This window comes from Astyanax mexicanus, chromosome 17 (assembly GCF_023375975.1).
Source record: "Astyanax mexicanus isolate ESR-SI-001 chromosome 17, AstMex3_surface, whole genome shotgun sequence".
Classification (NCBI taxonomy): Eukaryota; Metazoa; Chordata; class Actinopteri; order Characiformes; family Acestrorhamphidae; genus Astyanax; species Astyanax mexicanus.
Window position 1 is genome coordinate 10,221,088 of NC_064424.1, and position 13,286 is coordinate 10,234,373.

The 13,286-nt window shown below is 37.2% G+C and overlaps 2 protein-coding genes and 3 non-coding genes across 5 annotated transcripts in view; 4 read left to right on the plus strand and 1 right to left on the minus strand.

Moving 5' to 3' along the window:
* The window catches only part of st6gal1 (ST6 beta-galactosamide alpha-2,6-sialyltranferase 1), a 77,433-nt gene that overhangs the window by 26,768 nt on the left and 37,379 nt on the right, over positions 1–13,286 (minus strand). The window lies entirely within an intron of this gene.
* On the plus strand, positions 223–294 carry trnae-cuc (transfer RNA glutamic acid (anticodon CUC)). Its single transcript has one exon. It is a non-coding gene; the product is annotated as a tRNA-Glu (tRNA).
* zgc:152891 (uncharacterized protein LOC767741 homolog) lies at positions 251–8,741 on the plus strand. The gene is made up of 15 exons (XM_007254159.3): positions 251–566; positions 1,312–1,476; positions 1,637–1,850; positions 2,138–2,219; positions 2,323–2,412; positions 2,581–2,696; positions 2,833–3,005; positions 3,784–3,927; positions 4,744–4,947; positions 5,093–5,179; positions 5,277–5,446; positions 5,536–5,657; positions 6,593–6,693; positions 7,148–7,318; positions 8,289–8,741. Exons 2-15 carry the CDS (start codon positions 1,330–1,332, stop codon positions 8,466–8,468), a joined length of 2,001 nt encoding a protein of 666 aa, XP_007254221.3. The 5' UTR covers positions 251–566; positions 1,312–1,329; the 3' UTR covers positions 8,469–8,741.
* Positions 11,953–12,024, plus strand: trnad-guc (transfer RNA aspartic acid (anticodon GUC)). The gene has a single exon. It is a non-coding gene; the product is annotated as a tRNA-Asp (tRNA).
* trnad-guc (transfer RNA aspartic acid (anticodon GUC)) lies at positions 13,012–13,083 on the plus strand. Its single transcript has one exon. It is a non-coding gene; the product is annotated as a tRNA-Asp (tRNA).

Sequence of the window (13,286 nt, forward strand, 5' to 3'; positions counted from 1 at the left end):
GTGTTTGGGTGTCCGGATCAATGTTAACAGTAACGTTAGGTTAGTTTTGCAAAGCTTTTGTATTTTAAAATCTGTCTGGATAATATATAGCCACATTAAACGCAATAAAGCGCACATTAAAAGTGTAAAATATGTTAACCACAAAAATACAAATATAAAATGAAAATATTAAACAGTGCGATTCTGGTATTTAGGTATCTCTGTGCAAAAACATGTCAGTGCTCCCTGGTGGTCTAGTGGTTAGGATTCGGCGCTCTCACCGCCGCGGCCCGGGTTCGATTCCCGGTCAGGGAACTCATCTTTTTCTCGCTTATACATCCCATGCAGTTATTTCATGTGTCTATCTTAAAAATAAAGGAGCTCCACATATGCATATTTTAATTATTAGCAGGTAAATGAAGTCTCTATTTCTCTAAAGGTCACATAACCAAATTCAGGAAGAATATACAAAGCATGCCAACACACCCACGCACTGCACACGCACTTCACACTGTACACACACTCTCTACACTCAGCACAGAACTCAGCAGAGCTCAGAACACATCATACCTCCACCACTCCCACAGGTAAGACAAATAAAAGTTATATTCATTTATAATCAGCTCTGATGTTTATCATCGGAGGAGTCTAACCATGAGAAGTGATGGTTACATAGCTAGCTGTTTATTATGACAAAGCCTCTGTTATTGGAGATTAAAATATAAATATTTATAAAGATATGCAATATAGCAACTTATCTATTAATAAACTTTAACATGAAAAAAAAGGTTAGCAAGTAAGTATGTTTATGTTTTTTTTTTACTCTGTTGTTTTTGCTTAGACATTTGTCATTTGGTAACATGCATGTGTGCATGTGTTATTTCCTCTTGTGCCTCTTGTCAGCTCTATATGCAAATAATAGTACTGGAGATTGTTTGGTATGAACAAAAATAACCAAATGTATATATTATACAAAGTACCACAGTGTGTTGCCATTTATTAATATTATTTATAATGTTCATATTCCAATTGCGATATCTGAATATTCTGGTTTTGTGTCAAAAGATTGAACACACAGACTTAAATACTATGAATGAACACATATGCAGGTAGGTAGTAGACAATAAAAAAAGTTTTTGGCCTCCACAGTCCTCTGACATAAAAACTCAACCCAGGTAGTTGAGGATGAGTTGGAGCGCAGAGTTAAGAAAAAGCAGTTAACAAGAGCTTAGCATCTCTAGAACTACTTTAATACAGTTGGAGAACCATTCCATGTTCTACCTATTGAAGCCAACTGAGAAAATATTCCAAGAAAGTTTTCTGTTTCTACAGGTGTCCAGGTGAAGTTAAATGGAGGGATTTCATGTGGCAATCCGAACCTCACCAGGGCTTCTGTCAGGAACATACAACACTCTTTGGATTTCACTGGTTGGTTCTCAGTGTGACTGTCCTCCAGTTAAAGTTCTTCCAGATGGACAATGTCTCATGCCTGACTCGGTAAGGCCTTCATATATATCATGTCCACTGTAGCTCTAATGGTAAATAACCTTTTTACACCAAAATTTAACAAAAAGACAATAATTCACATCATTTTGTGGTAGGCTATGATCATTTTTTTGGTTTGGGATCATCATGGGATCACATTTCTTTACTGTAGACCTGCACTTTTGTGGTCAAGCCTGAAAGGAAGATTGGCACGGTGGTCCTGGTCTGCTTGCGTCTTGAGGCTCGGCCTGGCTTTCCTGATCAGAGCTGGCACTGTCTGGATGTGCAGCTGAAACAGAGAGACGAAGCTGCAGAGGTTGAACGCTTCCCTTGCAACAAGTGGATCACCACTGCAGATGGTGATGTTGAGCTCCGCAGTGACAGAGGCAAGCTGTAAACATGCCTGAGTCTTATCAGTGTCTCATTGTCATAGGAAAGGACTACAGTTTTTGTTGCTGAGTGTGTAGAGACCAAAAATACCATGTGTTTTGATAAAGCAAGAATATATTAGTGAGTAGAGAAGTCTGTCATATATAAATATGGAAATAATAGAAGGAAGTAGTTTAAAAAGAAACAAACATACACGGAAATTAGAGCACGTTACGGTGGCCATGGGGCATTTGCATTCTTTTTTGCTGTTAAAAATCACATTTGCTTCTTTTGTTTCCTTTAGTGTGCCTTGTGACTTGGGAAAAACTGCAGACATTGAGAGAGCACAGGGCCAGGGACCTGCAGAAGAGACAACAACAAATCAGGTCTTACATCAGTCGGATTTCCATTCATACTACTTTAATATCACTCCTAAACCATTCAGTCTCACGAAAATCAGTTTAACATGTTTGTTTTGTATTGTTGCAGATGGGGCACTTTTGCTGAAGGTAGCCTTCGATGTATAGACATGACTAGTGTACAGTCCCTTGGTCCCAATTTGAGCTTCACTCGACAAAGGTAGATCAATATGTAGGGGTGGACAATATGGTAAAAATCTAATATCACAAAATTAAATGGCATTTTCAAGATAATTTGCATTTGTTTTTTATTGTATTTTTAATTTTCAGCATTTCAGCTGCACATCATTCACAACCCTGATCTAAAGTTCTTGTGTCTGTTTCTCAGCCCAGGCATCAACTTGAACTATGTTAGGGGATTCGCCAACAGAACAGAACCCTGGAGCAGCCTGGAGGAACTGGAGATTGTGTTCATCCACAATGGAAAGGATAATGCCATAGCTAGTACGCCAGACCATCACAGTTTTCTGTTTCATCAGCAACACCACAATGCAAATAATGTGACATTACTATATCTCCAGTATTACTGCCTCTTTGTGTTCTTACTTTTCTTTCCTGCTTTTTGCCTGTGTTTTTTCAGAATATGTTCGGGCTCACTGGAAAGATGACACCTTTTTTGGTTATCAGTGTCTGAATGGATGTAATCCTCTACAGATCAGAAAAATCCACCACCTTCCACCTAACCTACAGCTTACATCTGAGATGCTGAGGGATTTTCTTCCTGTGGGCTCTTCTCTGGAGCAAGAAATGGAGGTGTGTAGAGGCATGCGTTTAGAAACATATCTTTAATAGTCAGGTTATGAACACAGAGCCACTCGTCAGTCGTACAGTATTTAAATGTTGGACCACTTTCAACCCACTAATGATTCTGATGTGTTTTAATTCAGAATCAGATTACTTTGTCCCCGAGAGGCAATTCAAAGGGCACAGAGGATAGCACATCCATATGGTTGGGCACGTGCTTGTAAACGCATGTGTCGAAAGCTGTGCACCTCAGTCCAGCACAATTTTGTGCAGATATTTCCAGTTACAGCTGAATTCATGTTTTAATCTCTGAAAAACGCTCTTGTTTACCTTTTAAAAGACCATTTAAACGCCTGATTAAAGGTCCAATTACTGTTGTTTTGCTGTTTTCCTCGTGTTTTCAGTGCTCGGCACTGATTCAGCTCTTGATTGGTCCAGAGCTGAGACAGTGTGCGGGTGGGGGCGGGGCTGGCGACGTCTTGGTCCCTGCATTGTTTAATGTTGCAATATATATATATATATATATATATTTATATATAGTGGAAAAAAAACATTTGAAATGTTTTTTTTTCCCAATATCATGCAGCCCTAGTATGTAGGGATCCATAGCGTAGCTGGACCGGTGGAAGTAGCTGGTGAGTGGAATTACAATGTAGATTAGTTGGTTTCCAATAAATTAATGATTAATGTATGGCAATGTTTGGTAAATTGTTATTTTGGATTTGTGTTCATTATTACTCCACATGTGACCATAATATTTTAATATGATGATGTGTTTGTACCACAGAGAGGAGCTATATTTCTCCTGGACTACGGGATACTTGATCAGCTACCTGCTAATATTCTCAATGGAAAACAAACATACCTTGCAGCTCCACTGTGCCTCCTGCACTACAACCAGTATGGAGAGATGAAGCCCATTGCCATCCAAGTATGTACAGTGTAACTTATTCTTTATTTGAAATATTTACAGACACATTACAACAAAGACAAACGAGTCTATAGAGAAGAAGGAAGTCTGCAATTATCTACACGACATGCATGCATGTAAAATCTCAAATGTTTGAGTCATCTCTGCACCTGTGGGTTTTTGATTCCTTCATTAGATTAGCCCGGTATCAGTAGCATCAGCAGCAGCTTACTGTAATCGGCACGAACACGTAAACAGTGAAGAGTGAAATCTGTCTACTAAAACGAGCTGAATCAGCTCCTGCTTTGAGGTGTCTGCATGACACAGTGTTCATTCAGTGATTTTGTTCTGTGCTCAGGCCTGTATTACTACTCTAAGTGAAGCAAAAGTGGACTGTTTAAAATATAAAATATTGTAATGTCAAGTATTGTATATTTTAACTTGTGTATTTATAAAACTTAGCAAATGTGTTGTTTAAGAAATTCCTTAGTGAAAATCAAATTAACATAATTGATCACCGACCCAGATTCATTCAATCAGCTTAGTTTTTTTTGGACATATGCTTTTTAAGTTTACAACAAGAGATTCTAGGCTAATGCATTAGCCCATTCTAAATTAATCAGAAAATTTAGATACCAAACATGTCTTGGTTAATTGACTGTATATAATCAGATTTATTTGACATACAGTATTGTTCAAATCAGGTATTTAATTCAATGTTTACTGTACACTGTCTACCCCTGTTTTCAGACAACAGGATCACTGTCAGAAAATTTACAATGTCCAATAGTTAATAATCTCTTGAATAAATAAAGCTTCCTACTTCTCTGATACTAGCTCCAGAAGAATGCTGGTCCTCAAAACCCTGTGTTCCTGCCATCTGACTCTGAACCTGACTGGCTGTTGGCAAAGATGTGGGTCAAAAATGCAGATTTCCAGGTTCACCAGCTGCTTTCCCACCTACTTCGTACTCACCTGTTAGGAGAAGTGTGCTGCATTGCCACTCTCAGGAGGTTGCCAGAAATTCACCCTCTGCACCAGGTATGTAGTAGGAAATAGACTACTTTACAGCACCATACAGTGGTTAAAAAAAAGATGCAACATGAATATTATGAACTGTTTTGCTGGAAACCTGTGATAGACTACTACTCATATGTCTTCTTTTGGAATGTTTTATTTTTTTAAGCTTCTGATGCCTCATATAAAGACCTGTCTCCAGATTAATATTCAGGCTCGAGGCTCTCTTCTGAGCACTAATGGTGTTTTTGACAAGGTTAGAGTCATTATCTCTAGTACTACTGTTGAATTGAATCTGTTTGTGTGCTATTATTTTAGTATATGTATATTTATTTTTATCCTCTCCTCATTAGGCCATAGGCTGTGGCCTGAATGCAGCAGCTCTTCTGCTTGCTCGCGGCACCGAACAACTGCGCTACTCTTCAATGTGTGTCCCTGACGACCTGAGAGAGAGAGGTCTAGACACGCTGACCAACTGTTACTATGCACAAGATGCTCTGAGGGTGTGGAATGCTCTTCACAGGTGCTTCATGAGACTTTTATAACAGAGTCACATATACATAATAATGAATTCAGGTGTGAGTATGTTCTTGATGCATGTTGTTGTTCTAGGTTTGTGGGAAGCTGGGTGGATCTCTATTATAGCAATGACCAGGAGGTCCAACAGGACTGGGAGCTACAGAGTTGGATTCAAGAGATTTTCACAGAAGGATTCCTCAGCCTTGCTCAAACAGGTGATTCACTAAAATTTAAGATCTCCCAGTTGGTCTTTAAAAAAATAATCCTTTTAAAAATAAAAAACCACATGTACAGCTACATGATCCAACACACATGCTCACATCCTCAAATTAGGAGCACAATTGGCAATGCTATCTCTGGATAGGTAGATGGCGCTCTCTCCTCACATCACTCTCAAGGTGATGTCATTTAGCACAGCCTTCTGTTAGCTGGTGTATTAGAGCTGAGTCGCTGTGCTTACCTCCGAGTGTGCTGCGATGCTACTCGCTGATGATACATCCGCACCAGTTCGAAAAGAGGCGGTGGCTGACATGTATCGGAGGAGGCATGTGCTACTCTTCACCCTCCTGGTGTTGGGGCATCACTAGAGATTAAAAAAAATAATAATAAAATAATGGTTCCCAGTTTAATGATTGCTACTGCTTGTTTCATGACTTGATGAATTCTTGAAAAATTATGTTTCGGAAATTGACAGGGCTCATTAAGTTTAAAGGTAACATATGGCTTAATTGTTTTTTTCTGGACAACTCATTCAGAAAGCAGATCTGCAGGTCTACCAACCTATTAGGGTCATGTATACTGTATATAATATTTTTTGTGTATTTAATCTAACATAGCAAATGTCCATCTCTTCAGTTACAGACTGGTATACATGCTGGTTGAGCAGGCCTTCAGCTCAGTTTAAAAACAATGTTAGCTCTACAACACTTTGTGTTTCATTTTATTAAATATACTGTCATTTTAATGCAGTTTAAATGCATTTTTGTGTATTTGTCATTTCTTGTTTATGTAAAGCACTTTGAATTGCCACTGTTAATGTGCTACACAAATAACCTTCTCTTGCCCTGCCTTACCACAGTACCAGTTAGCATGTCTGACCGCATAGCTGTAGATCTGATTCTCACTCTTTCATCATTAATCATTTTATTAGGTTTCCCACAGTCATTTCAAACCACAGCAGAGCTGAGCACGTTTCTTACCATGGTGATCTTCTCCAGCTCTGCACTGCATGCAGCTGTCAACTTTTCTCAGGTGTGTTTACTGAGATAAAGAGATAATAAGAAGGGAAAATTCTACCTCTCATCTTAGTGTATAATTCACTTTTATTAAAATGTGTTGAAATATCAATTTCAGTAGGATGGTAAGATCTTTTTAACCCTTGTTTTGAATTGTCAGCATAGTATTTATAACTTATATTTACAGTATTTATATGTGACATTGTTCATATAACTAATATCATCTTGAACTATAAAACGAAAAAGCAATATGTAAAAATTGGCATTTCTGGGCTAATCCGATCTTTAAGCTACCCTTAAGAAGAGCACATATAAAACTGTTCTGTTAATGTAAGATGTGCATACATAATGTTCATGGCTGCTCTTAGAGTCTGTTGTGGTTAAGAAAATATATTTCTGAAACTACAGTAGCAGGGAAAAAACATTAGAATGTTTCTAAAACACTACTGAAATCACTTACATTATTTCAGGTGGACTTCAACCTTTGGATGCCAAACTGCCCAGCAGCCATGTTGCGGCCCCCTCCTCAGGTAAAAGGATCGGTAACTGAGGAGGAGCTCCTGTCTTTTCTCCCGGATGTTAACTCCACCTGCAGCGTGCTCACAATTCTACTGATGCTCTCACAGCCTGCTGCTGACTATGTGAGTGCAGCCATTGCTTCTCTGTGTCTCTGTACATGTACTTTAAGGATTAATAAGGATTAATAGGACTATTATAGAATATTTAGCAGCAATTTCAGCTTTCAATAGAGAGTTAATAAGAAGAACTCATCTTCATAAGAAGAAGCGTTTCTATGAGCTTACGTTTTAATTCCAACAAAGCAGAACCACATGTAGCCAGTTGTTTGAAGACTGAGATCATCTGATTAACCCTTGTGTAGTCCTAACATTCAGTATTCTCCACTCATCCTAAGAGTTGAACATGACTAGAATACAGTCTATTTACTTTGGTGCTGTACAGCTTTCATGAAAATGACAATGACAATGCTGCACTTTCTCTCATGTGCATGTCACTTAGGGATAGACAAAAATTTCAGGCTTAGGGTTGCTATTAAACATGGTGGTGGGTGGATATTTTTTTATCTTTAAGAAAAACAATACAGGGGCTAAACAGCAGTGAATAAAACAATCCTTAAACAAATGTAATTAGGTGTGGAATCTGGAATTAAAACTTGCAGCCACACAGGGCCTTTGAAATTAGATTATATACCCCTGTTATTGAACATAAAGGGTTGCTATTGCTGTCACACAAAAACATTGAACTCTGTCTCTGAAGTGGTAACTCTGCAGGTGATTTCAGGTTATTTGAAGCATTTCTACTGGTTTGTTCATCATGAAATTCTGACAGTATGTAAAATACTGCTGTTTATTTTATTATTTTTTTTTTATTGGATACAATGCAGAATACATAATAAGATACACATGAATATACGACAATTTTAACAAATTTTGGGTGGTTCCAACATTTGCATTTTTTTTTTCCCACATTCATCTACTTGTTTTAAGCCATGGACTTACAGGCCTGTTTTAAACGTAGTTCCTATAAACAATAATCAAAAGTGTTACTGAAATTATGTAAATAATACCCATGCTACTGATGATTTTATGGTAGGTTGCCTTGTGCCATTACCGGGAGCAGTACTTCAGCAGCGGTGCTCCTTGCAGGCTTGTGGAGGCAGTACTCAAAGAGCTAAAGGATATATCTGAAGACATCACCAAGAGGAACAGCAAAATGGACATTCCTTACCCTTACCTCTCCCCTGATAACATCGAAAACAGTGTGGCTATCTGAATACAGCACTTTACAAACCTTCATGCTTTTGTTAAATAATACAGTAACAGTAATAGTAAGATGCTCAGATTTCTTTTATCATTTTTCTCAAGGGTGATTAACTTCATATCTTTCAAGTTTTGGTAAAACGTAAATGTTAAGTCAGTGAGTAGTTATCCAACCACATAGTTAGGTTACAAATTTGTGAACCTGCTTTTGAATCAAATTAATATTGTGTAAATTTGACAACAATCTAACAATACATAAAACAAAAATAAAATGAGTAAAAACGGATTGTGAGCTTGAATATGCAATATGCAAGATCATTTCACTATTGAAACATATTAGTGGCAAGTTCAGACATTTTATTTCCCCTTATTATTGTGTTTTTCTGTTGCTTAATATCTCTGCCCACCAGACACGAAGTTTAAAGGTATAATAGGTGGTTTTCCTGAAAATCAGTTTTGTTATATTTCCTGAAATAATCTTTCTAAACAACCAGCAGCACATCTGATTCCACATGTTTAATTATTATAATAATTTAGTTGGTCTTCAAACATGTGCTGTGGGTTGCTTAGAATGAAAACCTGAGTCTATTACATAGGCCTAAACATAAACACACAGTTGTGTGTTAATAGCTAGCTTTTCATGATTTTACTGCTAATGGGAGAACTACCAAAAGAAAGAGGAAAAAACGAAAGAGAGAGAGAGAATAGGCTAATAGCCTTGACCCAGAAGAGATTGGATAAAGGATGACGTCAAACTGAATATTGGGAAGAATTTTAAACAGTGGAGTAACCTGTAGCCTGGAAAGTTATGCTGTTGAACAGGTATCTAACGGTTTTGTTTGTTAATGGTGGAATTTTCCATTTTTCTGAATTTCTTAGTCAACTTTTTTTCTGACGCTCTGTGTGATATTGAGTTATGAAAAACTGATATTTGACCTAGGCTTATGTGACCTCTTATACTCCGTCCCGCCCCAAGGATGGACACCACATGGTTTGGATGATGGGTATTTTTATTCCACAGCAGGGATATCTCAGACTGCTGGGGGTCTTTTGTATGTACAGTTTTGACATTTTTCTTGCCCATGGTACATAAAAATAGAAAAAAAACAGTGATCGTATAGTAAATATTAATTAAGCAACTAAACATTTATAATGGTATCTATTTACGTTATTATATTATTATTATTATAATTATTATGAAGTATTATATTATAACGGTATTCTCATAATTAGTATACATTATATTAATCTAACTAAGTTAACTTTATCCTTACAAAATAATGACTAAGACAAAATAAAATAAAATAAAAACATTCTTATAAAATTATACTGCAGTTGCACAAATCACATCATCCATTTTGTAGATTTTCACAGTAGAAACATTGAAAAAAGAGATACAATACTGCCACCTTTTGGACACCAGATATAACACACCTAGCAAAGCTAGGCTCATGGCTAAAGCACATTTTTTTAATTCCTCAAATATTTAACTTATTAATATAACCAAAGGAATAACACGAATTATATATTTAAACCCACCTGCAACGAGTTCAGCATTCACATAACACATCAGATCAGTTTCTGGTCAGCTTAGCCAGCCTAAACAGAGTTAGCTATTGTTAGCAACAGAGACATGTGGCCTGTTAGCTAAATCAGCTAGCTTAATTAGCTAGCTAATTGGCACACAAAAATGACTTAATCCATGTAACTAACACATGCACATTCATTATATAGTCGTTTAGAGCTGTTAAGTATTAAAATATACTAGCACTGAGTACTTATTTTATTATTTTAGTGATTTTTACTGGAGCTCTGTAGAGAGCCAACTCACCCACAGCAGGGATATCTCAGACTGCTGGGGGTCTCCCAGCATGCACTCATTTTATACTAAAAACTGGCAGCCATTGACCAGCAGGTGGTGCTGAACTCATTTGCAGTAATTTATATATTATTAACTATTTATATATACTTTTAACACTGTTACACTTAGAATAAAGTTATTTGTATGTGGTGTTGTGAAAACCGCACTACCCTCTGCGCCGTCTCCAGTGCTTTCCCCTGAATTCTTTTGATGGAAGCCCGAAAGTAGAGATAATTTATAGAGAGAAAGGATACTTGATCTTCAGAAAATCAACTAATTAATTAAAACAGAGCTCTGGGAACTACTTCCACTAATAAGGAGTTCAAAAGAAGTTCAAAGATTATTTCACAGACACAAGCATTTACAGACAAACCCCACCTCAAGGTTACAGAGGAAGGCACCCTAGACAGTTCCCCAAAAACTGGTTCTGGTTGGTCTTGATCAGAAGTTGTCTGTCTTAATAATTTCTGTCTTACACATACAGTTTGCTTAACAACGGATTGGACTTGACGACCAGGCGCTAACGGACAGATCTTGCAAGTAACGGACTGTTAAACCAGAGAAGTATTTTAGAGAACTCAGTGAGTTTGTATCTAGAAACTCAGCTGCCTTCCGCCGCTCTGCCCATAACATTTCAACACCTTTAGCTGGCCTCTAGGTTAGTGGGGCAAGCTTTATGTCAATACTTCATTAGCTTGATTAGAACTGATTATCGTAAAGTTATTGATTATAGTAAAAAAAATTAAAGCATATTTCTAACAGTGGACAAGGTGTACATGCAGACCTCACCCATCAAGTTGATGCATTATTGTGGACAAATTTTAGTTTTTCAATTCCTACCAAACCTGCCATTCTACACTTTTTTTAAGGGTTACTATCAGACGCCAGTTTTAGCATATCTTACTCATATCCGTAATAGCCATTTTTCTGAACTTTGACCTTTCCCATGATTCGTAGCTGAAGCCGGTTTTTGGTTTCCGGTGTTAGAATGTTTACATTATAAGCGAGTCAAAAAGTGGACGTTCATTGCTGCTTTATTATAAAACATGGCCAGCAGAAATACTAGGTGGTTGCACAGTACGTGTGTTTTAAAAAGTTGTGGTGACTTTGTTTTTTAACAGTGCCTCACTGCCTCACCCTTCCACGCTCTCAGAGTGGGTAGGTAAAGCTGTGGACTGAAATTAGCAACATTGATACAGTTAGTTAATTAACTTACTTCGTCTTTTCCGAGGGCGTAGATAGCGAAGAGCTTCAGAACTATAAGAGCACAGAGGCATACAACTACATGTATACCAACAAAATAGGAAAATGATTGTATAAAAAAACACGGTGACTTTTTTTTTTTTAAACTGATGTAGAGCCGAGCCAGACCGTCAGCCGAGGTAACGCTTAAACATCAGGCGTGGGTTAGGAAAGCCCTGCAGACACACAGCAGCTGTTTTGTGAAAGGTAGGGATAAGCTCAGTATTTGCTGTGAAACATTGAAAATTGGTCTTGTGACTGAGAGATAATAGCTTAAGACAGCTGTGAGCAAACAACTACAGTATTTTGAAGTATTTTATTCAGATAAATATATATATTTATATTGTTGGATGGAACTTACAAAAAGGCCTGTTCAGCTTTTCATCCCTGATTCTCCTCGTTAGTATAGTGGTAAGTATCCCCGCCTGTCACGCGGGAGACCGGGGTTCGATTCCCCGACGGGGAGTTCAATATTTTGAACTAAGGTTAGTATTAATTAAAAGAAATGATATTATCGCGTTTTATATTGTTGACTCCACTATATATTTTTATTTACAGGAGCTTAGTACAGTTTTTTTCATGTTTCCATTTTAAGGCTACGTATTGGTAACATATTATAGACTTCTAGTTAACAGTTACTTACATTTGTTTGTTGTGTACATATGTAGTGTGTATACATGTAGAAATATACATCCAAAAGTATTTGTATGATGGGCCTTAGGTAAAGGTCAGTGTACATTCAGCGGAAAAAAAAACAAGAGACCACCTAACATAATGATTTTTCCAAATAAAAAAACATCTAGAAAATAGGTTAATCAAAAAGAAGATGAATGATCACAAGCCATCAAACCAAGATGAACTGCTTGAATTGCTGCACCAGGATTGGCAATCAAGTTAACAGGGTGTAACACTGGTAAAAGAGAACTTTCCAAGATGCATGAGAGCTGTGATTAAAAACCAGGTTTAATCCACCAAACCTTGATTTCTGAACTCTTCAAACTTTATGAATATGAAAATTAATATGGTCTGAAAGCTCTTCGCATTTTTGTTATTAAACATTATTTTATATTATTTTATGTTATTATATTATTTTATATGCATTTCTGCTAAATGCTCTAACGTTAAATGACAATATTTTTATTTGGGAGAAATGTTGTCCGTAGTATAACTTACAACCGTATACAATCCACAACGTTACCTAGAATATAAAACCTTAACGTTACCTATAAATAGCAAAATCATAGAAACTGATTTAGAATCATAGAAACTGAAGTGGTCTCTTATTTTTTCCAGAGCTTTATACATAGGGACTGTTTTATTTTAGCCTCATTTTAGCCGTATCATTAGGCTCTTTTTCCCTTACATTACTTTTAAATTTTTAATAATTTAACTAATTACATCATATATCTTTCGTATGTTTAAAAGCGCTAGTTTTGAGGCCGAGCTCGGGTCCTCCTCGTTAGTATAGTGGTAAGTATCCCCGCCTGTCACGCGGGAGACCGGGGTTCGATTCCCCGACGGGGAGTCCACATCTTTTTCACTACTATGTGATTTTTATTTTTAAGATTTAGGCTCTTTAAAATGGTATGCGTATTCTGTCAGTCCTATTTTAAAATAGATGTTTTCTCTTTTCGCTGGCAAAACCGTAGACATAATACACATTGACGCCTCATAGACTGACGCCGCCTACTGGAGCTGACGTTCAGCTCGGCCGCCATATTGGATAGG

Bases quoted from the DNA above. Each gene is read 5' to 3' on its own strand.
- zgc:152891 (XM_007254159.3), top strand. From the start codon at position 1,330: ATGGAGGGATTTCATGTGGCAATCCGAACCTCACCAGGGCTTCTGTCA. The intron at 2,413-2,580 runs GTAGATCAATAT...TCTGTTTCTCAG, and splicing joins TTGAGCTTCACTCGACAAAG to CCCAGGCATCAACTTGAACT. The intron at 5,658-6,592 runs GTGATTCACTAA...TCATTTTATTAG, and splicing joins CCTCAGCCTTGCTCAAACAG to GTTTCCCACAGTCATTTCAA.